At 37.6% G+C, this 27312-nt stretch overlaps 2 protein-coding genes across 4 annotated transcripts in view; both read right to left on the bottom strand.

The window, feature by feature from the left end:
• On the bottom strand, positions 1-4788 carry LOC148846884 (protein phosphatase 2C 50-like). Of its 2 annotated transcripts, none has more exons than XM_088950148.1 (5): positions 4531-4788; positions 2713-3771; positions 2243-2602; positions 2045-2150; positions 1-676 (listed from the first exon to the last, which is right to left on the bottom strand). In XM_088950148.1, exons 2-5 carry the CDS (start codon positions 3610-3612, stop codon positions 342-344), a joined length of 1701 nt encoding a protein of 566 aa, XP_088806274.1. In that variant the 5' UTR covers positions 3613-3771; positions 4531-4788; the 3' UTR covers positions 1-341. The 2 variants fall into 2 exon arrangements, with proteins under 2 accessions (XP_088806274.1, XP_088806273.1); XM_088950147.1 differs by having other exon boundaries at positions 3884-4752.
• Positions 4789-15645: 10857 nt separating this feature from the next.
• Positions 15646-27312, bottom strand: part of LOC148846885 (uncharacterized) — a 28967-nt gene continuing 17300 nt past the window's right edge. For both annotated transcript variants that reach the window (XM_088948306.1, XM_088948305.1), the window contains exons 4-16: positions 25105-25379; positions 23461-23631; positions 22416-23174; positions 22209-22303; positions 22056-22112; positions 21877-21965; positions 21706-21771; positions 20678-21307; positions 19601-19675; positions 18339-18409; positions 17732-17789; positions 17042-17312; positions 15646-16782 (exon numbers count right to left, since the gene is read on the bottom strand). In XM_088948306.1, coding sequence (XP_088804432.1) covers positions 16076-16782; positions 17042-17312; positions 17732-17789; positions 18339-18409; positions 19601-19675; positions 20678-21307; positions 21706-21771; positions 21877-21965; positions 22056-22112; positions 22209-22303; positions 22416-23174; positions 23461-23631; positions 25105-25379 — 3324 coding nt within the window. In that variant the 3' untranslated portion in view covers positions 15646-16075. The remainder of the gene's footprint in view (positions 16783-17041; positions 17313-17731; positions 17790-18338; positions 18410-19600; positions 19676-20677; positions 21308-21705; positions 21772-21876; positions 21966-22055; positions 22113-22208; positions 22304-22415; positions 23175-23460; positions 23632-25104; positions 25380-27312) is intronic.

Here is a 27312-nt window from a genome sequence, read left to right on the forward strand (position 1 = left end):
TAAGTGAAACACCTCTCATAGCCTTGAACTCGGAGGCAAAAACAAATACAATCAACCAGAGCTCCACTACAATGGAAAGAACCCTAGCCCCTACCCTACACAGCATCTCAAATTTACATGGCCAAGACTTAGCATGATGTATGGCAAAAACTTTTATGATAGGAGTTCCAGTAGGGTGCAGATCCTATAGTACATACAGAAAGCCATTCTTGTACAGCAATTACGCCCAAGTGAAAAACAGATGAGCAAAGTTATCCATTAATGGTAATAACCATATAAACTTGGAATATATCGTACAGTTATAGACCAGAAGACCAAATTAGCAGTGAATTTAATCACAGTCAGGCTTTGCTCTTAAATTTTCTTTGAGATTTCAAGTCAACCACGATGACAGTGATGTTGTCCTTGCTTCCCTTTTGAAGAGCAAGCTTAGAGAGGAATTCAGCAGCTGCTTGAGCAGCAGGATCTATTTCATTACCCCTTTCTGCAGTAAGGGTAACACCATTCTTTTTGTGCCAGAGAAGGATTCGCCTTCGAGCCACCTCACAAACCTCCTCATTTGTCAAAACATCCCATAAACCATCACTGGCTAGAACTAGGCATTCATCTTCTTTGGTACGAGGAACAAACATGACTTCTGGTTCCGGAATGATCCATGGTTTCAAATATCTATCACCTGTATGCCATTACAGATTAACCACAATATTAAGAACGTTATAGAATCTTGTAAGATAAGCATTTACAAGGATGACATGGCCACTACTCCGCCGCCCTCCCAACCTCCCCCCACCCCTTCCCCATTTTTTAGCAATAAATACATGGTAACAGATGATACAAAACTTATAACACTATATAATTGCGTGCAGAAACCATAATGACATTCACAAGCCTATAAAATGGATTCAATTATCTGTAAGCACTGAGTATGCCATCAGCTAAGCAGATCCATGCTTACTGGTTACTACATTGGCATGGCATCCATCTTCAATCAGAAATCTTAAAAGTATGGCACATCCACTAATTGAAACCCAAATTCACTGGGTCAATTTATTACATCAGCACAATGTCTTTACAATATTTAATTCTTTTAAAAATAAAAAGTCAGAGTTAACTTTCACACTTTCCAGTAATTGAACTCTACGGACAAGTACGCCACAATTATATGAAGCAAAAAGGACGGAATCCCCTCAGTGATGTGAACCACCTTCTATCAAACCAACCATAACACACTACAACTAATAATTTAGTACCATTTATGATTTAAATTGCACCCGAAGTATTCAATTCAAAACATGACTTTTTATTCTTTTTCTAGCAAACTGCTTTTTGGCCTGAATTTTGGTACTTCTACAAATAAAGCACCCTACATGCACATCGACAGAAATCTCTCCTTAGAGAAACCAGATCCATCAGTTTTTCAGTTAATCCCCAACATTACTTCCCATAAGGCCATAATCCCTCCCTCACCTATATATATATATATATATATATATGGGTTGACATAATCAAATGTCCAAAATGGTTTTGTTTTGAGAATGACCCAAGGCTTTCCATAACTGTAGGTGTTGCCTACTAAAGGTCTGAATAATTCATCCATATGGTCCAGCCATTTTTCAAAACAAGGATTTAAAAACCACTCTTTCAGCATTATTCATACAAAAAAAAATGCTCTTTGGGGATTCTGAGCGAACAAGAAGATTGTACAAGATATGCAGTCAACTGCTTTCTTGAACAGCATTCCAGCTAGGCCTGAAATTTGATTTGTCTCATTTATGTTAAGATAAAATCAAACCCTCAATTAACCACAATTGTAGCAACTGAAAGAATGGAGAGGCAGCAAAAATATGTGATTGCTTTATGCAGAACATGACCATAATCAACTATTTGACCCTATGCAGAATTTTGCATCTTTATGCTTAAACTAACAAAAACATAAGATTTTCAACGAGTATAATTTCCATCTCAGGGCACTGGTCTAGTAAACCCACACAACTTGGATATTAAAAGCATGAAAATGCAACAAAATCATGGCAATTCCACATACCTATGGACCTTGACATTGCTAGAACACCACACACACGGTATCCATTCCATGGTATAACCTTGCCTCCTGCTGCTTCAATCCGTGCATATTCATCTTCTCTATTTGGCTGAAAAAAAAGGTAAATAAATAGGATTGGTTTTCCAAAAAGATGCAGCTACTTATAAATTCCATAAGCAAGACTACAAATGCATGCCTTACTTTATGATCAACAGACAATGGAATAGGTTCCTTTCCACGACATAGGACTGCCCTAGAATCACCACAATTTGCAACTATAATGTGTGATGAGCAAATGACAGCAACCACAGCAGTAGAACCAACAGTTTCTGGGGCAACAGGTTCAGGACTGGGTTCAAAGGCATCATCCCTACCCTCAGCAATTCCTCTGCTAGCTCTTCCTGCAACCTCAGCATCAACTTTTACAAAACAATTGGTGAATGCTTTCTCCCACAACATATGCCAGTTATGTGCAATACTTCCACCACCCATGCTTTCTTTCAGAATTTCTATCTCCTCAATTAAAGCCATATGGATACGATCATGGCAGTAATTAGCAACCTGCTTGAAGAGGCACAGATCCATGAAATAAACACTACTGCATACATGCATGACACATCATACATATAAAATGAAAAGGAGACAGAATGCCAAAGGAAACAAAAAAGTACCTGTGAGCCTCCATGGCCATCATAAACTCCAAAGAAATGAGCAGTTGAGTGAGTCAAACTTTGGTTCATACCATCCACAACATGATCACTGGTTAGCATTTTGATAGGGATATTCAGAAACCGAGGTACAGCAGCAACAGCATCTTCCATCTCTGGTCTCCTTCCACATATAGATGTGCATCCCCAAAGGGGTATACAATCCAATTCAAAAACGCTGCGAATTCCTGTTCTTCGTATTCCTTTCTCCTGAGGCAACTGAAGAACCTTATCTGATGCTTTTGGATCAAACCGTTCTCCAACCTCAACATCAAGGACTGATGGTACAGCAAGTACATCATCCATCGGCTCCTGATCAACATTTAAATCCCCCAAAGAGGCGGTTTTTGCAATAATGTGGACATTCCCAAAACTCTTCTGGATGCCAAGAGAACCTGACTCAAAAGCAATATCTGAAGATGAGATTTCATCACCACAAATGCTACTGGTATCACTAGCCACAGAAAGAGAACAAGGGCTATCTAATGTTTGGTCGCCACCCACAGATAGAGAATCATCTTCTTCACTATCATGCATTTTAGTATCAGTAGCAACCCAATTGCTTGCATTTTCTGGCTTTGCCATCTCTGTGGAAGCAGCAGTGCCTCCTCCCCCTACTTCTTCTTGAAGAGCTGACATGGTTACAGTAACACCTTCACTCTGCTGATCACTACAACTGCAACCTTCATCTTCACCAGAAGCAGACTCAGAAGACAGCTTGGATTCTGGATCCGACAACAAACTTGCTGTGTCCGTTATCAACTTGAGCCGTGTGATTTCCATGTGGGGTGCTACGGCAGAGTTATCACAGATTGAACTATCTAACCTAAATGGTACTGCAACTGCAGGAGACATCTCCTCCATCAACTCTCCTATCTGAGTAGTGGCAATAGTAGCAAACTTCCAACCCCTCCAAAATCACATGCCCTGTCATTTTTCAACTACTTCATCTCCTTCTCCCATATGCAACATCGGAGCTACAGGCTCCAACAGACCACCTTCCATGCCAAAGAAACTCAATATCTGGGCGGCAAATCGATTCCAATAGCCAACAGAGGAAACATAATCATCAAACGCCCACGGAGCAAATAAAAGGAACTCAACTGCGCCTAAAGAATGAGGAAAGGAGCAGTACCTTGGAAATGGCTGGTCAGATCTGGTGAGGAAAAATGGATCCAGACTTCCATTTATGGAAACTTAAACAATGGAAAGATGGATTAGATCCCTCAACTAACTACACCCCCAGGAATCTTCACTAACCACTCCTATCAACTAAAGTGAAAGAGAAACAACAAGAAAAGGCCCCAAATCGCTACCAACCCATAAATCCGACCAGGAAATGGAGAGAGAGAGAGAGAGAGTACAACCAAGATTAAATTCAAAGCCTTATCTATAAGCACAAGATAGAGAACACAAAAAGGGTCATGAAAAAGAACACAGGAAAGGCGAACTCCCAAGAATCACAGGAAGACCCTAAAAAGAAGAAGCCCTTTTCACATAACACCTGGCTTCCCTGGATCTGAGGTAACCCATCTCAGCCTCTACAAAATTTTGGGTCTCCTCTCCTCTCTTTTTCACTAAAATCACTTCCAATTATTAACCAGCAAATAAAGAAAGCTTACATAAAGGAGAAAACGAAGTTACCACCAACTCTTCTGCAGTCCTTTCTAGGTTTCTCTACTCCTTCCTTCTAAAACTAATAATATTCATATCAAGTAGAAAAACTTCAAGATTCAGAAAAAGAAAACCAAAAAAGATAAGAAACAGACGTGAGTTTCATACCGTTCAATGAGCAGCAGGGATGATCAGTAAACCTCCGTCTCACTCCCCCCTCTTTCTTCGGACATAAAGATCAGAAGACGAGAGAATGGAGAAAGAGAGTTAATAATAATAATAATAATAATAATAATAATAATAATAATAATAATAATAATAATAATAATAAAGAAGTAAGCAGATGGAAATAGGAGAGAGCGAGATAGAGATGGTGATGGACAGGTATCCGATACAAGGGGCATCATATTAAAAGCATTTCCGGTCATCTCAGGTCAGAGTCCGAACCGATTATTACTGTTGTTCAATGTGGCCAATCACGAAATGCCACGTATCCTAAGAAGATGATGGTAAAAGGAAACGGAACGAAGTTGAGACACACTCCCTTCATCCCATTCAACCGTCTTTTTCAAATCCGGTGAACCGCAAAGAATCTCTGACGTGTCCTTTTTCTGGCTTATTACCTTGAAGCGTAACCAGGTCCAGCCATCCAGCGTTGGATTACTGAGTCCCGAGTCCTGACAATGCGTTTCTTATTAGATCGGTTCGGTTTTGCAAGGGACTGCACTCTGAACGATCGAGCCGGAGACCAGGGTCGGTTCGGCGCTGGACCCATGACACCCGTATCTACCTTCAATTTTGTGTCTCAACTCTAGACGATCGAGCAGATCTTGACGAGCCAAAAAGACTCAGAAAAAGCAGAAATTGACAAGACTCATTGACATGTGTAGGCTGAAGAATGGATGATACATGGGCTCACATGTTTATGTTTCATTCAGCTAAAAGATGGGATGATACATGTTTATATGTTTCCTTACCTTTTCCTTCATTTTTCATATATTTTCCTTTAAACCAAACACAATCTTAAAGCTGTCAATGAGTAGAAGATCGGAGGATATGAGGATATGAGGATTTGACAGCACTAAGTTAATGTTTGGTACTATTTATGTTTATTCAATAAACGTTTATTGATGTTGCCACATAAGCTTAGTATTTTCTATTTCTTATTCATACATGAAAATGTAGAAAGTGAACTGTTTATGTGCATGCCGGTCATTTGTAAAAATTAATTTTGAAGATTTCACAAACAGCCAGGTATTTATTCACTGTTATGCTGAAATGGCACCTAATGGTGCCCAATTATCATAAACATTGCAATTGTTTCACTTTTTGATTTTACTAGTAAATAAAGTACAAACATTTATTTAATAAACATAAACAGTACCAAGCACATATTAAGTATGCTCAAACAGAATAAATCTCAAACATGGAATGAAAATCCAAGCATAGATTTTGGGATTCCAGGCTTTCCAGCTTCTAAGCTTTTGCCATGATCATTCCATTTTATATAGAGACTTTCCTCCTTTCTTTCCTGGGATCAAATCCTTTGATTGTTTCCCATTGATCAAATGTTGCACATCAAAAGTTAGAAGAAGAAAGAAAGATTTGATCAAATGTTGCGCAGAGCTAATAACTGCCAAATCTACAACAAGCAGGCAGAGGTGACAATAAGTACCCAATTACTTGGATGTCCAATAATCCTGTCCCCATTAGTAGGTCTAGCTGTACCAACATTGGACCTGACCAAATTAGGTCCATATATTTAAGACACATTATATGAACCTAGCTGATGTGCATTAAATAAAAATAAATTCAAGTTTTCAAATATTAAAATTTATAGGAAGCAGGTATAAATCTTAGATTTTACCCAAAGATCTTAAAGTCCTTTTCCACTAACTAAAATGAAAAACATTCAATTGCCTTAGTACTACCATAAATATGGCAGTACCTAATTTACTTCAGACAGCTGGTTGAAGATATTTTCAAACTGAACCATGGATGTTAGAGAACTAAAGTAAGAGATTTGCTGAGACAAATTACAAATTAGATTTTTCAGTGACACTTGGCAAGTCTTTTAAACAAGATCTTCCAATGGCTTAGATGATCAAAAGATGTATTTAACTTTTGAAGTCTTATTTTAAGGCCCCATTTGCTTTTTGATAAATTATTTATCTGGGTAAATGTAATTAATTGGTTAAGTTTTTTCTAGAAAATACTTACTCAAGTAAAGCTTAATCAGGTACTTGCATTTATCCATGTTCTTTTATTTCTCAAATAAATAAGGCAATGACCATTTTAGCCGTAAAAATCCATTATTAAAAGGGGAAGTTGGCAACTTTACCCTCAAACCATTGGATAACTTTCCTGGTCTACTGAATTGTTAGAGGAAAGATTTTTTAAGTGCAAAAAGATGAAAAGCTTCATTTGAAACTTCCTAACTTTTTGGTGTTCCAGGCTTCCATGAGTCTTTTTAGGACGCCGGTCATTCTAACTTCCTTTCTTTCATTGTCAAACAAAAACAAAAACAGAGAATTACACTACAGCCCACAGCAGAATTCTGAAATTACAGCCCCCATAGTCTATTAATGGCCTCCTATAAACTACTGCATCCTGCTCATGGATTTGACATCAATCCACGGTCAGAATTCATCCCACTTGTACAGTGAAACTAATAATTCTGAGGTGGGCTGAGCAGTCAGTCATTCTCCCAGATGAAAAATAACTTTGGTCTTATGAGATTTGAAAAGCCCGAAAGGCCATGCAGAAAATACTTGCCAAATGGACTTTTCCCTTTTTTTTTACAAATCATCAAATTAATGAGGAGCTACTGAGACCTGACAAGGCCTATGATATTGTGGGTGTCGGTGAAAATGGACTAGACCTAGACCTGCAATAGTAGTTGACACCCATTGAAACGAAAGCCTTATGGGTGTTCAATATCCTTCATGTTTTTCGAACTCAATGGATGTAGAACTTTGAGTGGCTCACACCATTTCCTAATTCCTAATTGTTCTAATTAGGAATAATTTTTTAGTAATGTATTTGAATAATTAAAAGAAGTATGCGAAATGAAATAAATCTATTATTAAGGAGGTTTTCTACGACATGAAGTTTTTGTTTTCATTTATTTATTGCAGCATTAGAAAAAAAAAACAAAAAAAGAACATTCAATTACATTTTTGTTTTGAAAAGCAAAAAAGTTGGTTTTGCTTAACAAAACAATAAAACCAACAAAATTGTGATTTTTCAAAACTAAAACAAATTTGTAGTACATATATTATATAATTTAAAAAACATAATATTAAATAACCAGAAAACATGTGTTTGGGTTATGGTTGAATTGATTGCGAGCATCAAGTGGCAGCCTCCGTGGCCGCCTTATCCCTTTAGCCACGTCAGCACTATGCAGGATGGATAAACACGACCAAGGAGAGTCCTGTACAGACATAGGAGACAAGTCCATTGGGGAATTGGACTTATCCCGAAGACCTTGTCAGGTAATCTCATCCCAACAACCCCGAAAATCTCATCCAAATTGGACACGAATATTTGGCTATAAATAGCAACCTCCGCTTAGGGTAAGGGACTTTTGACTCCTCATACTGTTGCATTGCCTCTTCTGCTCAAACTAGCATTATTCTCATTTGTTCGGGCTAACCACTTATCTTTCATACTACTAACTTGAGCATCGAAGTGTCTATCTGGGGAATAATTTGTCGGACCTCTGATCTTTTTCTCAATTCTAGATCTTGGTACGTAGCTTCGTCCTTCCACCTCACCTTTACCAGTTGCCAAGATTATGTAACTGTGATCTTAATTCAAGACACCTCGGATCAGACAACATCAACATGCTCTTTGAAATTGAAATTCAAGAATGGCTTTTGGTTTCAATTTTGAAAACAAAAAACACATACCACCAAGAACATGTCTTCTCTATTTTTGTTTTAAGAACCAATTTATTTACAAAGCATATGGATTTGATTTGCATATGAAACTAACAACAAAAATAATACATTGAAGAACACTTCGTGAGTATAAAAACACTCGAAGTTCCATTTTTCAATAATGTAAACTTGACTAGGAACCAAGTGACTTGGCAATAGACTAAAAGGAGTCTACCACTTTGACTCACTAGACTATCACTTGACCCGAAGGAGTCATTAGCAAAAGGAATTACGGCCATGTCACAATCTAAAAATAAGCTTAATTTACTCGAAGTGTATCAGGCAGTATCCATAGTTTTTTTTTTTTCAAATTACAAAGAGGCCAGTTTAAGGTCTGTTCACCCCTGAACTGGTTAAGATCCCGAAACACCTCCTGTAGGGCTGTATTGTGAAGCTTCTGATATGATATGTATTGGCTGATACGGTCCGACATGTATTGAAATATTGAACCTTGCTCCCAATATCACATATTAAGAGTTCGGATCTGTTCTTCATAAAATGCTCTCCATATCAGACCGTATTGGCTGATATGGTCCGATATATATTAAAATTTTGAACCTTGCTCCCAAGACCACATATTAAGAGTTCGGATCTACTCCTCATAAAATGCTCTCCACAACAAATTCTAAGCGCACATCGAGAATACATCACAAACTATACGAGAGCTTTAACCATATGCAATAAGGTCATGATCCAATGCCAATGACCTTAGTAAAACCATCAATATGGCTTTACTTGGCCCTTGCATCACAAAATGCTTATCCTAAAATGCAAGGGTTCGCTTAGCCCTTACATCACAAAATGCTTGCGCTAGATGCATGAGTTTCTTCCGCTGCCAAACCAAACCCTGTAAAATCATGACTCGGTCCCCTATAGTTATGAGTGAAATGAAGTTGAGACTCGGCAAGCTGTGAGTAGAGATGTGGTGGTAATTTGAACCGAGCCGACCAAGGGGACCACTGGCCTGCCCACGGCAATAATACTAAGACGGCAAAACAAGGCATCTAAATAATGTCATGAGGGGATACTTAGTAGACCAATGCATGAATTGTTACTATTCTTTGGGTTAGGTTGGAAATGGGCCCCCGGCTACAGCTGGTCAAAGATGAGGATGGGCTGGGGTGGGCAATCTGGGTCTCGATAGATTTTGTTCTGCGCGAGTACGTAATTGTTTTGAAGTATGAAAATAAAAGAAAAATCTATGATGTCGTAACGTTTATATACCATATGATTAACATATTGGCCGGTCTGGTCTCAGGCTAAGCTAAGATATTCAAAATGGGTCATAGCCTCATAGCTGATCCCGATCCCACGTCCCACCTAATACTTGTTTGTCAACCGTACTTCACACGAAGCTTCCAGCCTATAAGTTTATTTGAAGGGATAAGTAGACTGTATTCTACCTCAAAATTTTGAAATTATATCCCTTTTTAATTTATTAATAGCCCCTTTTATAAATTGCATCCTCTCCATAAATTTGAGTCAATGGTTAGGATTTAAGATTTTTAGAATGGACTGAACAGTAAAAACCTTTAAATTTTTAGAATGGTTAGGATTTATCTCACACAACGAGTCACTCACTGACCCACACTGACATCATCATTGGGATAACCATTCGATCGGAAGATAAGTCAGGATTATCCAATTCCATTTCAGAGAAAACCCAGTTGCAAGTTGCAACGTGTACTCAAAAGTAGGTTCCACTTAAAAAAAAAAAGAAAACAAAATAAAAGGAAAAAAACACGTAATATAGATATATAAGAAGAAAATAGAAGGATTTTTATTACTATTTATTTATTGGTCAGAATTCATTATAGAGAACTAACAAGATGTTAGGTAAAAATATAGAATGGAAGGGATGGGCTTTGATGAGGGCAGATTTGGCCCTCTAATGATATCATTATGATACATTGCACCTTGGAACAAATAGGTGATACCCAGAACCACTTAGGTAAGTTGATGGTATCCCACCTGGCGGCCTAGTCCAGACGCGAATTGGCGACCTGGCACAGGCGCTAACCTAGTGAGCTGCGAAACGTACTCATCAACAAATTCGGCATGTATATCCTAACACTCCCACGATCCTTGGAAGTTGGTCCACGTGCCGAACGATCCAAAGGGTGGTCAACGTGTATGGCGGTTGCCTCAGGGAATCTCGAACCATTTAGACAACTTCTTGGAAATCTCAGATGCGGTGCGTAAAGCCTACGCCAAACAATGCCAATATAAAGGCACCAACCCCAATGGCATAGAGGGGCAAGTAAGTATATTTTAGCTCTCATACTTTATGATTTTTAGCTTGCAGTCTATTATGAGAGTACTAATTTAAGCTTCGGAGTGACATTGCCGGGTTAGTCACCCCGCGTCCTCTGGCATTGATTCCTTGCAGGTCTCTAAAGAGCTACGAAACTCAATAATCAACCCAGCTTGCTACTGGTAAGCTTAGCACCTAATAGGCAACTCGGCACCTAATAGGCAACTCGACCCTCTGGTCAGCTCATCACCTAACTTGCCCAGCTCGACCTAGTCAGTTTGACACCTAACCTGCCCAATTCAGCTCAGTCAACTTGACCTAGTCAACCTGGCATCTAAGTCCTCGTCCAATAAAAGTTCTCCACTTCAATCTCTGAGTCATCGAATACAAGCCAAATGACAAAATACTTAGCACTAAAAACTGATTAGATCACCAAAAATTTATTCACCAGGCTTGGCGTTGTCCCGTTGAGGATAATCCAAAGGACAAAAGGCCGTAACAACAATTCAATGTGTGGAGCCAACAGGGATAATCCCAGCCATATGTTTTTTTTTTTTTTTCTTTCTATATAGTTTTTAGCCAGTGTAACGTCATGCCAATCAGAGAGAGTAAGGATCACAAGATCTGGTCAACCTTTGGCAAGGAAGAGTTAAACGGTGGGTCCCGATGACTAGGAAGACACGTACGCCGATACCTCGTGGTCGTAGATCAAGCCCATAAATTGTACAAAGAGGAGACTGTAGAGGGCCCTCTCACATCCAAAAGCCCAAAATATTGACCCAATTGACTCCACTTAGACCCTCGAGAAAGTGAAATAAGACAAGTTGAAACGATAAGATAGATATCTGGCTGTGTGTCACGTTTTAAAGTGGGGAAAAACGTTGCAACGTATTCTAGAGCTAACTTGCCACGTGGAAAAACTCCTGGAAACAGCGAGTTTATCTAATTCAATGTTTCCATCGTTTTGACTTTCCTGCATCTGACGATGTCTGTAGGCGAAGAATCACGTTGCGTAAACTCGTTGACTATAGGCAAACCTCTTATATCAATCAAAGCCTATTATTTTCCTTCAGTGGATGCGATTGAAGAAACAAAAAGAAACGGCAAAATTTTGGAGTGAAAGGAGTGTTTTAGTAATACGCAAGCTGAAGGATAGGTTTTACAAAACACGTGAAACCATAAGGTGTAGTGAACTACTAAATTACTCATGATGATTCAGTTGCAGCGGAGACTTGAATAAAATCCTGTTATAAATTTCTTTTCAATTATATATCAAAAAAAAAATCATATTACAACGGTTGGGGTTACCATTTTTTCGATATTTAACGCAATACACTATTAACCCTCAGGGTAGGTGAAAACAAGGGGACTCAAGTCCACATATTCACATGGATTACCCAGCGAATATACCAACGGAGTCACCACTCGAGTCTATCCCCCTACTGTATGGAGTTAAGATTTATATGGACTGAATAGCAAAAACCCCTATTTTTATATTAAGGGAATTAGACAAGATAAGGCAAAGCAAAACTAAAACCAAAGGAGAAGGGTAGATCCGCTGCAACAAGAAATATCACGATCCTCTCCTTTGTTAGTTAACTACTCTGCAGCAACATTTTCCTTCCCTGAAGCCGCCTATGGCATGGCACGGCCCGCATTTCTTGGCATGTCCAAATGCGGGTCGTGTCGGGAACAGCACAATCATGCGAGCCATGCCACGCTGGGGGTTTATGTTCAAGGGCCGGCATGGCATGGTATGACTATACGTGTCATGCCACCCACAGTCCACATGTCGGCACAGCCCAGCACAGCAATTGGGGTTAAGGTAGGGGATCATACCGGTCCCTAACCCCTCCCAATGGTTACTTTCATATTTTTTGGGTTTTTTTAAAAAAAATACCCCCTCAATAGCCATATAACAACTACTTTAAGGGGCATGGGTAAAGTGATAAATAATTTTATAATAATCAAAATATCCTTCTTAACAACTAAGAAAGACAAGTTTTTAAGGTATTTTAGACAATTGAATTATTTTCAATTCCTATAAATAACCCTATCCTTCACACCAATTCAATAATTCTCTTCTCAATTCTTGTACTGTCATACTCTCTCAATCTCTCATACACCCATACAGTAGGATTGACTCCTCTTCCCAAAACCAATTCCCCAATAGTAAGTTCATTAGCCTGATTTGGAAAATATTTAAAATAGAAGAAGTTGAGGAGAAAGGAAAAAAAGGTTGTTTGGCAAAAATGTAGGATTGACTTTACTTCAGTAGCAAGGGTGGTGGTATTGGCCACTTTACCAGACATTTGCTCTTCCACAAGAAACAAGAAAAAGACATCTACTTTAAAATAAATGAATTACAAGACAAAGATGGACATGACACTATTACACCTCATGAAGCAGATAATTAAAGTCAATGAGATGAAATAATTTTTTCAGTTTTATTACAATTATTTGTTAATTTTTCAACAATGTAACTTTTTATTTTCAATTTGTAATTTTTATATTTTAAATGAAATAAAATTCTTATTTTTTTTTCAATTTATTGTCAATTTGTATTTTGGTAAGTATTTTTTTTATTTCTTTATTAGATTTTTTATTTTTTTCAATTTGTTTCCAAAGCAAGCAAAGCCCAAAAAAAAAAAAAACAATCTAGGCCCACGGGGTTGGGCCATGAGCCATACCAGGCCAACCTCCCAAATTATCCCAAGGGAGGGAGGTGACCTTTGCTGAGGTCCTCTGGGTTCTTGACACTCCTCAGCTATCGCAAGACACTACCATAGGATCTTAGAGACCCTTGGAGGATGTTGATAACGACGAGGGAATCTCCTTTTGACAGGCGTAATTTCTCCGAGCCAAATTGGGACATGCTCATCATAGAACACTTCTCACATCAACCTCACAACCACATCCCACCATGTATTGAGAATATCTCCTATGAACAACAATAATGTGGCTGGAATATGCTGTGAGGTCAGTACGAGGTGCAAATCCAGACTACTCACGGTCAGGTATGAACTCTCCAATGCATCAGAATTCAAGACACATGGCATGAGCCGGGCAACCGGCTTGAACAGGGTTTTACAGCGGATCTGCTCCTCACAAAGCGCACCCCACTTACTTCAGTCTGTCTTGGCCGCACATCTGGAACATCTCCCGTAGGGTGGGATGTGACTGAGGTCGGTGTGAAGCGCGCAAGGTGAGGAGCAGATCCCAATTCACACTAACGCCCGTTGCTACTACCATGGCCTAGGCTAGGCATCGGGGTTAGCATAAATTAATAAAATAACACCTTTTAAAAAAATAGAAATTTAATTATATACATTAGGCCATCAAAACTCTAACTGCATGACACGTTACAGTGCTGAATGCATGGTTGTATGGAACATGTCATGCGGAGAGAGCCTGTGGACAGCAAAGGCTGTCGAACATGGAAAACCAGGTTTCGTCGCCAGTAGTCCCCTCACTTGATAGATGATGGTTAGGATTGGCCGCATACCTTCACATAGAAGAAAAATGACAAGCTGTTTGCAGAAGTTCTCTTCTTAACCCGACTAGAGAACCCATGAATTTGGCTCCCTCTTCCTCGACTCAACCGTTAAGACTTCTGATCTTCTGATATAGCCTGTGTGAACTGTTCTATATTTCTGGCTTTTTGTTTGAAATTTGAATTATATACCAGATCCAAGTAAAATCCCAGTAATGTAAATAAATTCAAAAATATCATTACATAACGGTCACAGCAGATGTTATATCCTCAAAAACATGTCTACAAATGGAAAACAGCGATTTATGACTACATTCTGATACAGTTCCAACAGGCTTCAATCTCTTGCAGATTAAAAAAGCCAACCAGTCAGACGGCTAAAGGACGTGAAATTCAAAAATTGGGAAGCCAACAGATATGTAGTCCAATATTACAGTAACGACTCCAAAGCATCTCAGCACCAAAAATTGCATTAATTTTAATAAAAGTCCGAATATTTAATAATAGTAAAGTGGTCACCAAAAGATTATCATGCAAAGCCAAATAACATCACATGCCAGGCTTTCACCATGAATGGTTCAGTCTGCAACTCTGCATAGCGTTTCTTATGTGGCTGCCAACCATTGACTGAAGCCAAGCACTGGGAGAGAATGTCAATGAACATATTCTGTGTCTCTGCATAACAGACCACTGGAAGCAGATGGGAAGATGACAATACATGTAGACAATAAATTATAACTAAAACTCTATTAAAAATCAAGTTGGACAAGAGATGCATATTCTCATAGTTAATAGGAATAAATTGAAGAACTCAGTTCATTTGTTACTAACTACAGGGAGGATTTCATACTCATCAGAGAAGATCACAAAAAATAAAATAAAAACTCCTACCAACTTACCGCAAATACTGTAGTATAAGTGGTAATGAAATGGCTGAAGTTCTTCGATCCATCAGGTTAGTGCTTTTGTTTATACTGAAGATATTACCACGGCCATTCACAACGGAGGGCAATGTATCGTCCTTGTAAAGATGCAACTATGGGACTTCATGAAAGGATACCAGCTCATTTAAAAGAAAAGAAAGAAAGAAAAAAATACTATGTTATGTGTCCAACATTCGTCCTGCAAAAACACCTCAAGGCAATTGTTCAATAGCATAGATATGGGAATGCAACAATGGACCTTTAGGAGCATCATCTTTATTTTTTTATTTCTACTTGATTTTGTTTTGTTTTGGGTAATCATGACTGAGGCTTAACTGATTTCTGTAGAATGATTAAATTCAAATTAACAACTAACGATGACCTAAGACCTACAACCATTGGATCTTCAGCATTCAAGGAGAATAAAGAATTAAGGGTGTAAAATTAACTTTGTAGAGAAGAAAGTATGCTTATTCAGCTACATTAAATACATACCCCAAAGACAAATAAATTATCTGCCTGGCAAAATGAAAAAATAAAACGCTTCTGAACCAATTCACCATTTCGGTGAGAAGACAAGCCATGATGTTACAAAGAAAATATCTCTTTAATGTATTCAAAAACAAAAAAACAAGAAAGAAAAAAGAGCCTAGTCACAGTGGCAACAAATAGCAAGTAACAAAACATTTCCATTAACGGTCACATTCCAGACAGACAGGACAAAGCAGAAACCAACATTGGATTTCACATGCAATAAATTATTGCATCAAATTTGATGCCCTATTTATTAAAAAAATAAAATGTATGTACAAATGGCCTTATACCCCAGTTCTGTCAAACAATAATCAGGAGATTGTGCCTATAAATGTTGACCTTAGGGTTTAGCTAGCTTGTGCATCAAGAAGAAAGATCTTTACAACTAAAATTTACCAACGCGTTACAAGAGGAGCACACCCAAAGACAATTTTTGCTCCAAAATGTACCTCCACAAATCCTCAGATCCATAACCTACTTATCCATGCAATCAGCCTTGTCTAATTCGGTTTTACTTTTATAGCTTAACTTCTATAAATGAACAAAATATACAGAGAGAGCAATCTTAAACCATCATGTTTAATTCAGAAAGGTCATCCATTGGAATTTCAAGGCCCATACAGTCATGGTCTTGCAATCCATCATCATCAATGTTTAACCATGAACTAAGATCTTGGCCTTGCCCGTCAAGATCATCTGGAACACCTAGTACATCCATTCCAGGTAGTTGCAGGCTGGATAAATCAATAGCCTCAGTGTCATTCAACATATCCAAACTCAATACATCTTTCCCATTCATATTACCATCATTAGCCACCTTCCGTGACTTTGGGACCGGAGGCGGCATTGCTTTTACAGAAGCAGATAATTGGGTTGTCTTCTGCTTAGGCTTTGTTTTAGACTTCCTTTCACCCTTGACATTGCCTAAAGCTGGACGACCAATTTTAGGAGTGCAATTTCTTGAAAGCACCTCTCTTTTATGCCCTTTTCCCTCTCGATCTCTTTCACTCCTCTTTCCTTTTGTACCACTTAAAAGAGAACCCCCAAATCCTGAAATGTTTCTCAGAGAAGTACCAATTGTCCCACCAACAACATCATCAAGCAACAACTCCTTTTTCTTCGCTCTATTTGACCAATTACCCTCCTTACCAGTAGTTGGCTCAGATAAGTGATTTACTAGATGGAGGGCATTAGAAGAATGCTTCTCAGGCATATCTATGTTCTGCCCCGACCGTGAAATCACAGGAGCAGTTTGATGTGAGTTGATGGAAGCTGCAAGAGAGACAAAATCACAATTTTATCCACTCAACCACCAAAAGAAAAAGAAGCATGATGCCAAAGACAACCAAGTAAATTGATACAACCAAACAGTAAAAAAAAATCAATCACTCGCATCAGAAGAAGATGCAAATTATATTTATATATATACGTATGTACGTACGTACGTAGTAGGTATGTATGTATGTATGTATGTATGTATATCAGTATGCAAATGCGACGTGATTTCCCCAAAGGACAATAGGGTAAGTACCTGAAACCCTAGCATCCAACGAACGGGTAAAAATGTCAGTACTAGCAGATTCCCCTTCAGCTATGGTTGTATCTAAACACTCTGATTCATTATGGCAGGAAGAAACAGAAAGAAACAAATCCCTGAATAATGGCCCATTAAAGCAGCTCTCGCCTGTATCTTCAAACTTATGACACCGTTCTAGTGTTCGTCTCACAAAAGCTAAAGTGGCACGCTTGGCCCATTTGCTGTTTGCACTCTTTCCACTAGAGATATTAGGAGCACAATATGTCTGTAAAACATACAATATATGAGATCTACCCTATGATGTAAAAATAGAAGAATCACCAAAGCGGCAAATCCCAGCAGCACCTTCATGGTGTAGATTTAGGTATACAAACTAGCATATGCACTGTAGTATTTAATAATTAATAGTGATAGTAAAACGATGCCTTCAATACTAGTTTTAAAGATAGACAAATAATTACTAGAACAGACACCAATAATTTAAATTGATGGTAAGCATTCTTTGTCTAATATCTTGTAGCACAAACCATTCCGTTTGCATTAAGATGAAAATTTATTGTCTTATAGGATACAAAAGTTTCGAACTGCACAGGTAAGATGGGCTCATACAAGGTGGGGAGAAGCTCTTCTCAATTTAACAGAGTAAAGATAAAAAAAGTCAGAAATTAGACAATCAACACTTACCATATAATTTTCATAAGCGATTTCAACAAGTTTGTTGAGGGCATTTAATTCAATTTCCCTGCAAAACATTGCAACTTTGCATTAAAAATCATAGACAAAGTAAAGGGGATGACAAGAACAAGACATGGAACCATTTCTATAATAGTGAAATATTAATAAAGGAAAATAAAGAAAAGGAAAAATCTATGCTGCTGGAAAGACATGATACTGGAAGGGCTTTGACCAATCAACCATCCTCCCTTCCAGGTGAATTTGATAATTGATAAATAACCATCTGAATGATTACCATTTTTATGGTACCTGTTGATTGTTTACAGATTTTTCCAGTATCATGTCTTTCCGGTATCATAGTTGAACCCTAAAGAATAAGGAGCAGATTCCAGATATGAATAAAGGAGACTTGAAATAATCTCTTTTGGCCTGGATATATACATAATTGCATTTAATTGCTAACTCAAAACATGAATTACATTAAACCAAATTACAAGAAAACAGGTACTATGTATCCCCTCTAAAATCTATTACAAGACCAATCAAATGACTTCAGAGGATATTAAATTATTAACCACCAAATTGGCATTGCCATGCTTAATAATAAATTCATTACCTTTGTTGAGATTCCCTTGCCTCTGTAACAGACTTCTCCAGGTTACATAATAATCTCCTTTTCTTAAGAACCTATCAGCAAAAGACCTAACTATGAGATGGATGTAATCAAGAGTAGTGTATACTTCTATTTAAGACAAATTTCTTATTAGGTGTCATATTAAAAGAGGGCGGTCATATTTCTTGCTACTACCCTAGAATTACAAGAGCATGAGCATTTATCACCTCATCCATGATTGACACAGAGGGAGGAACAAAATCAGAGATAGATAGACAAAAACTGACAAATTAGTCTATTTATATACCCACAATCCATATACACATGCATATATAGCATATGATTATATGAAGGCATAGTTTCATAACACATGCACACATAGAGCCAGGTATAACACAGAAATTTCAGATACTAAATCAACAGAGGAAAGCATCAAAGGAATATCATAACCGTGGTTTTTCTGACAGGACAAATTCTTTCACACTGCAACAATTTGGAACAAGAATTAAAAGAATTACCAAAAACCCATCCACTAATGCATGGGTTCCAATACAACTCATTGCAATTATGTGCCACTAACGAGCTATGGGTGTTAATTGAATTAGGTGAATGTTTGATAATTTACTGAAATAGTCTCTAAGTGGAAAAAATTAAAATATAAAATAGGCCATTCAGCAGTTCAGAAAGTCAAGCGTACTTGATAACTGAATGATGAAATACAGGCATTTGGATGATTATTTTATCCCTAGATATTTTTATCATATACCAATAATGCCCCTGGATTTAAGCCATTTTTGAGTTTGGTATCTTTTTGGCATTCCATTTTCAGCACCTACTTCAGCAGCTATCAAATAAACTACTTGTAGTTGGCGCACAGATCCTGTCCCACCAATATGCTCTATCAAGCATCAAGAGCCATGTTTTCTGTTAAGGTTTTTAAATCATATTTTACCATTTCATCTTTATTTTGGTTTCCCCCGAATACTCTCCTTGTTGATGCAGTTACTCATAATCTATGAACACGAACAAACCAACTCAGTCAACCTTGTCTTGCCACTAATTGGAGCTATTCCTAAGTCCTTTCCATTGCACTCATTTCTGATTTAGTTATCAAATGGCCCCAAAGTTATATGAATGAGTTGTGAAAGTCAGAGACACATTTGATCATCAGAGTAAATTCCTAATAAATGGAACTTCTAGAAACTTCTTGGTTGAATATAATCATAGTTGTCATTACTGCTCGAGAACAATAATAAAAAAATTACCTGTTCTTGAAGCTTCTCCCTGAGACCGCTAATTTCTTCATTGATCTCTTCATCTTCACTCTGTTCTAAGTCAGGCTGAAAGAATAGGCATGTCTATTAGGCATCGGTAAGAAGTATAAATCCAAAGCAAAAGGTAATGGCAGATTCCTTGGCAAGAAAAGAGGTGAATTGAACACAAATATAGATTGAACAGTGCTAAGCCAATTCCACTTTGTACATAAGCATTTTTACCATAAAAAATAAAATTCTTTGTCGGTTAACAATAAGAAAAAAAGAGCATAAACATTTGAAAGTGGCACACAAAAGTACAAGAATATATTAAAGCATAATACCAAGATAGAAAGTGGCACATGAAACAAAAACATTTGAAGTGAAGCAGCTCTAATTAAGAGATGAATGTTGAAGAACAAACATTTTGTTTAGCAGGTTGTGAAGTTGAAGCTGTTGACTAACTTGTATTGTTGCTGTGAAGGGATACTTCAGTCCATTAGTTCACTTATTATTTATACCTTTTTTATGTTGCCGTAGTTACTCATTATACCTTTCAGTTCATCATAACTCTCAGGTTAACAATAAAAAAAGAGTACAAACACAAAGTACAAGAACATATTAAAGCATAATACCAAGAAAGAAAGTGGCACATGAAACAAAACATTTGAAGTGATGCAGCTCTAATTAAGACACGAATGTTGAAGACAACAAACATTTTGTTTAGCAGGCTGTGAAGTTGAAGCTGTTGACATTGAATTGTTGCTATGAAGGGATACTTCAGTCCATTAGTTCACTTATTTTTTATACCTTTTTTATGTTTCTGTAGTTACTCATTTTACCTTTCAGTCCATTATAACTCTCTCTTCATGCTTTTACACTTGATTATTCAAGGAAAAAATACAGCAATTTTTATTGTTTTCTGGTTATTTCAAGACAAGTGAAGCAAACTATAGGGATTACATGCACATAACCAACCTAAAACTAATCCTCTGCATGTAACATGAAAAAGTTACTACTATACAATGAAATAATACTTGGGAAAACAGCACACCAACTACTGCAAACTTTTTTTAGAATTAAACATACCAGTGCTTCTGGAAGAATTCCAATACTCTGGAGCTCTAGGAGAATTCTTTCATCCATGGACAATTGATCATATTGAGACTCAGTGCAAGCCATAGTAGCAATCACTGATTGGTCTGGATGAAATCCATTTAAGGAATACACAAAGTTCGAGTTCATCCCAGTATTTGCATCTGCCACTACACCATCATTTTCCAACTCATCATGTTCAATCTCATCAAGGACTCTCCAGGAGGATGTTGTCCTATAAGCATTTGAAGCAGTTTGTCCAACTGTCAGAAAACTCTCAAGTGTGAGGTGATTCAAACTATTGGACTTCAACCCCGAAGTTGGCAACTCAAAACCAGTTCCACATATATCAAACTTTACATCTTCATCACATTCAGGAAAAAATTCATTATTGTCTTCCTCTGGAATTAGAGCCGCAATAAGTCTTTGGGCTAATGGCACTGTATTATGAACCCTTATTCCTGGTACCAAATGCTCGTCAAAAAAATCAGCATCCTTTCCTTTACTAGCAATCTCCAAATTTCTATTAGAATCAACCAACCCATTTCTGATGGGAACAGTACTACAATCATCTCTTCCACTAGCGCCTACCATTGGTAACAGTGAATTAGAACCAACATTTCCCTGAGAAAAAGAAGTAAACAGAACAAAATGAAAGTGGTATCACATGATAGAAATGATCCACGAAAAACGACTCTCAAACTTAGTTGAAACTGTAAAAGCCTTCCCTCCTTTTGTTATCAGCTTCATTACATCCAATAACAGAAAAGAGAACATCATAACACTCACTAGTTCTTGTTCAATAAGTGGCATCTTTTTTATCTAGATCAGAAATATATTAAGAAATCATCAAGATGAGAAGAAATAGATATGCTTGTATACTAGGCACCTAATATACCTGTAGAGAAAATATTGGAATAAATATAATAATTAACTAAAAAGTATATGTCTATGAAGATTTGCGACACAAGTTGTCATCCAATGGCATTGCATACATAGAAGTCATAATAATATACTCGTACCTTAAGGTTAGTGGCACTGCTGCATTTAACGTCAATATTCTCCAATGGTTCATCTACAAGGCAAATCTGCAACACCAATTTCAGTACAGATGGAGAGATTAGTTGATAAAACAAATCTTTTGAATAAGAATAAACAAGTCACTTACAAAAATAAGAAAGAAAAGACAATACCTGTTGCTTTAAATAGGCTATATCTTCATCTGAAATAAAACCAAAGACTTGCTCCATTTGCATCCAAAATGAGTTGGAGCAAGCATGAGCTACAACAATAGCCACAAAAATTAGTCAACTGAAGTTAATTTTTGAGAAGCAAATGGATACCATGCATAGTGAGAGACTGAGAGTTATACCGGGAGTTATAGCAGCATTTGCAGCAGCCAAGAGCTCTTTATGGCCATCACCTGGTTCTATGAAAAAAAAAATGAAATAGTAAAAGTTAAACAATGAAATTAACAGATAAGCACAGTGTTTTGCAAATTTTGAATTGCATGGAGACCAAATACCAAGAATATCTGCTATTCCACTATTCATTGCATGTTTGGGACGTGTATAAGTCTTGTAATTAGACGGCTTCCTAGTTGCTGGACGACCTGCTTTACTGAGTCAAAGAATTTAATCCAGTAAGAGGTTTAACCAAGAAAATTTAAAGGGTTAACCAAGAAATAAAATGTAGATGCATTGGAGAATATAAGTTAAGATAAATTTATCACCTTTCACCCTTATCAAGACCAAGTCTTGCGCTTCTGAGCTGTTTTGCTGTAGCCACATTGTTGAGCTTATCCATAGTTGTTGGCATCCCAGACCTTGTGGAAGTGAAACCACGTCCAGACCTTCCCAATCTCCGAACACCATCTCCAAGATCTTCATCAGCAGATATCTTGTTCTTCCTTGATGAAAATACTAGACTGGCAACCCTTTGAATGCTCTGTCCAACTTTCTCATTCATATTACAAGACTTCTTGCATTTGTCTTTGGACTTAATTTCAGCAGCTCCTGACTCCTCAATTTCTGGCAATGCAACTGAAGGAAAATGTTCACATTTTAATTTAACCTGTTGATGAGCCTTACTAGACAAGCACCTTAGGACTCCAAACCCATTTTCAGTACCAGCAACATGAGATACTATATCAGAAGCCAGGTTGTCATCCTGGCTTGACATGGGATGAACAAAATTTGTTCTTCTTGCCATACGTGATATCTTTTGGGGTCTTTGCCCAGCCCACTGTGTCACAGGTGGTGATGAAGATGGTGTTGGTGGTGTATGTTTGCGACTGTTACTCCCAGCAACATCCTGGACCTTGTTCATGCATTGGGAAAGTTGACAATCATCAGAAGATCCTACCTTGTGGGCACTTGGAGATGACTTGGGTATTGTGCTTGAACTAAATCTTGGTGCCCGAGCAGATGTATTTACTTTTACGGTTGAGGTAGGACTCACCGAACAAATAGTATCTTCACGGCTGATTGGCCTGAAAATGTTTTGTATGAAGTAGAAGAATTTAAGCAGTAAATAATTGGATTGTGAAAGAATGAGAAAACAGGGGGTTTCATTAAGGAAAAAGAAACACCCAAACAGGGAACAAAGTTTCACAGAAGTAAACTGTTCTGCAATTAAATGAAAAAGAAGAGAACCTTACAGAATATGAAATCCATAGAAATAAACCTTGCAAATGCAAGACAAAAAGGTTGGGTTGGGAGGGAAGAAACTAAGAAAAAAAAAAGAAAGAATAATCCTATTACGGATATTTTACATACCTGTTAACAGCCTTAAGATTGACACGTTCCTTATCTGAACCAACTGGACGATCTCTTCTGTCATTAACAGCAGAGCCATTGTCTTGGTCAATCCTAGGGGTGGAAGAGCGCATTCCAAGGCCATTTTGTTGAGAAGACATATCAAATTTTCCAATTCCACCAGCGCTTGGTCTGTATTTAAGATACTCAAATAAATACAACATAAGAAACCCAATAACAAGGGGAGGGGTCACTCTGAAGAAAAATAATTTGGATACATGGTGAAACATACAGGAAATGGGATACGTGAATCAGATAATAAAGACCTAATTATTCATACAAAGATCCATTTAATAATAACCACAGGGAATAATATACAAGAAAGGAATAAAAACTTTTCTAGAACAAATTAAGAACTCAACAGCAAGGTTCAAAGTATCGATACTTTGTATCGGGCGTATTGTATTGTATCAGCAAGGTTCTGATACAGCTATTTAAAGGTGATTTCAGGAACCTATTTGTTTTATTTATTAAATATTATAAAAACATTTATAAAATGAAATTTTGGAAAAAAAACAAAATAAAATATAAAGCGCATTGTATAAAGCACCGATACACCTCTGCCAATACACAATGGTGTATCTACTTTGAATCATGCTCAACAGTCATAATATATATATATGGAGCATGGTAAGATGCATTTTGAGGAGCCATTGCTTGGTGCAATGGTAAAATCCCAGACTGACAAGCATGAGAACATGGTTGGAGTCTGAGCAGACACTTAATGCAAAAAATACCAAAGATCTGTATCCAGCCTACCCCTCCTGACCCCAGATAGATAGCCAGGTCCATCATTGGGTAATGGTCTATTTGAATGATAGGTACAACATAATGAGAAATAAGCTTAAGCACAAGAAAATAACAACAATAAACTGAATAGCAGAGAAAGCATCTATCAAGTGTTCCAGAGTAAGAATTTGTTTTAGACTTCCTAAAATCTTCAAAAAGCATTTTTTTTAGAAAACTTAGAAGATTAGAACTTTCCATCGTAACAACTAAAACTCAAAAGGTTTTATCATCCCGACTGCTTTATATAAATATTTATACAGTTTATTTATGGTGAAATACAAAGAAACATTATTAAAGGAAAAGGAAACCATAGAAGCTCAGTTCCATGCTTCTAGTTGTTTATCCCAAAAAAATAATGATAAAGGTGCATATAATGTCCTCAAAATAATAGCCTCCAAGTGATTCTTTGTGGATGAAAGTCCCATTCACATTAAATAAAAATGAAGGGAATATAAAATGGTTGGTTGCTGATTAAAAATATGAAGGTAATATTCAACCATCAAGCAATAACCATAATAAATAGGATATGAAAAAATCATAGGTCCTGCCACATATGACCCAAAATAGGACTCATATATAACCTCAACTCAACAAGCCTCGTCCCCTCTAATATGGGGTCAACTAGAACGAAATGTCCAATACAGACTAGTAGAAAGAAATGGTATATTTTTGTGAAGGAACAGAAGTTTAGTGACCCTACAACAGGTTCAGACTTTTTATCTGAAAAACTCTTCAACTAGACCTTGACTTGAAAATTCAGATCAGTTATTCAATTATTAAATGCAAATGCACGAGTTGTGCTGTAAGAAGTTACACCTGATCAACCTTGTTCGGGCATCTGTGACATGCCTTTGCTGCATACCACATTTAGATTCCCGATCACCATCAAGAGGTCTTGTCAACATTGTGCTAGCACAAACATCTGACTTTATCCCAGACCGCTTCTTCCTCATTTTTGGCTTTTCCCAACCATCCACACCAATGGCTAAAGCCTGACCCTTTTCTTCAGATGGAACTGCACTACAATTTGCAGCTCTGAACATTTCTCTATCCCTATCCATTGCCCCAGATGGCACTCCAAGAGTATTAGCCTGTAAATCCATCTAATGGGTCAAAATCATAGTCCTAAATGAATAAATTAAAAGCATGTTAATAGTTTAGATAAATGACAGAAAGATAGCAAAACAATTCATATTTACCAGAAACAGAGACATGAAACAATAAAAATAAGCAAATTTATAACCATGGCATAAACAAGAAATATGGGAAGGGCTCCCAGATAGAGATATAAAGAGTTGAGACTTGTAAATCAACAAGCTAAGAATATGCATGGTAATATCTGCAGTTGTATGAAATATTAAATTGAGAACAGAAGGTATCAATAATTTTCATAACATAGTTGTCAAAGTATCACCTAGGCTAGAAATACCAGAAGATAGGCATGTTCTTGTAATGTTATTACTGTGCCAATATATTATTACTATTGGTGCTAATACGCCATATTATATATTATATGTATCACCTGTGCTTTGACTAAGGATTTTACAATTAAAACATAAATTATAATGGGTGTTAGGATGATAAAATTAAAGAAAGAATTCATCATAAAAAAAAAATTAAAGAAAGAAGAATAAAGAATGTTCTCCTTTTTTCTACAGTCGCTTTCTCATACATTAAATAAAAAAGGGGATCTGCCCCTTGTTCTCATCATGTTATAATGTTGTGTTTGTAGTATCAAAATTAATCGATTTAAAATGCTATTGTCTTTTAAAATCGATGATACGCTACATTTTAAAAAGAAAATTAATGTTTTAGACTGGGGAACTAGCCTAAAATTTTGTTTTTATTCTTTGTAAAATTCTCTCACCTAGGCAAGTAGATACCTTACTTTCGCCTAGAATCACCTGGACATCTTGACAACCATAGTTCATAACATGCAGAAACATAAACACAAAGGTAACTGAAAACAGGAAAGTGTGAGGAGAGGCACCAAACTTTTTTTTTATCAATAGAGAGGCACCAAACTTCTAGATTCATGAGGCATAAACTTTCAGTGTTTATTATAATAAAAGTTAAATTCTGTTATGGATGCATTCATAGGAAGGAGATACCGCCGCCGCCGGCAGCAGCAGTGAGGAAGGCCCACACAGCAACTTATCTTGCCACGTCAGCTTATCCTGCCAGCTCTCCATTAGCTTACTTTATTCAGTTCTGTTCTTACTTATCTATTAGAGATAGGAGTTAAGTTCTTTTCTTAGTAGGAATCTGTTTACCTATTAGCCGAATGAAATAAGGAGTCACCTCTTGTAATCTCCTAATTAAGGAGCTGTGAATTGGAATAAAGGCATTCAGTTTTCCAGTTAAGAGAAGAAAGAGAGTTCGGGTGGTCTCTTGGACAAATCACCCATTCGGTTGCCACAATAGGGTTTGCACGCAAGGGAAGGCGCAAGGGGAAGCAAAAGGTTCTCCCCGTGGACCGACCCGTGACAAGATCCTACACCCGGGCCCATAACATTCTGGTATCAGAGCCTACCATCATGGGGGATCAGGAGCCGCTGCCATCCAGGGTCCACGAACTGGAGCATAGGCTCACAGAAACCAGCATGGAGGTTCGTGAAGTCAAGGATGATGTCCGGAAGCTGCGACACCTACTAGAAACGTTCCTCTCCAACAAAGAAAGAAACTCCGAGGGAACCGCCACCACCAACAGTCGCCGTCCGAACTAGGCAGAGACGTCTAGCGAATAGCAGATCGCTGCCCCGACAGCCGCAGTTATTCCCAAATATAGTCGGCTAGAATTTCCGTCTTACAACAACACCGGAGACCCGTTAGGGTGGTTGTATCGTTGCGAACAGTTCTTCCGTAATCAACACACTGATGACAAAGACAAGGTCAGTCTGGCCACTTTCCACCTATTGGAAGAGGCACAGCTCTGGTTCTACCGTCTGGAGTAGAAAGAACCCAGGCTCAGTTGGGGTCAATTTAAATCCTATTGCCTCCTCAGGTTTGGACCCCCATTGACAA

The sequence above is a fragment of the Nelumbo lutea genome, chromosome 6, assembly GCF_056320005.1.
Source record: "Nelumbo lutea isolate HS-2025 chromosome 6, American lotus-T2T, whole genome shotgun sequence".
In the NCBI taxonomy this organism is placed as follows: Eukaryota; Viridiplantae; Streptophyta; class Magnoliopsida; order Proteales; family Nelumbonaceae; genus Nelumbo; species Nelumbo lutea.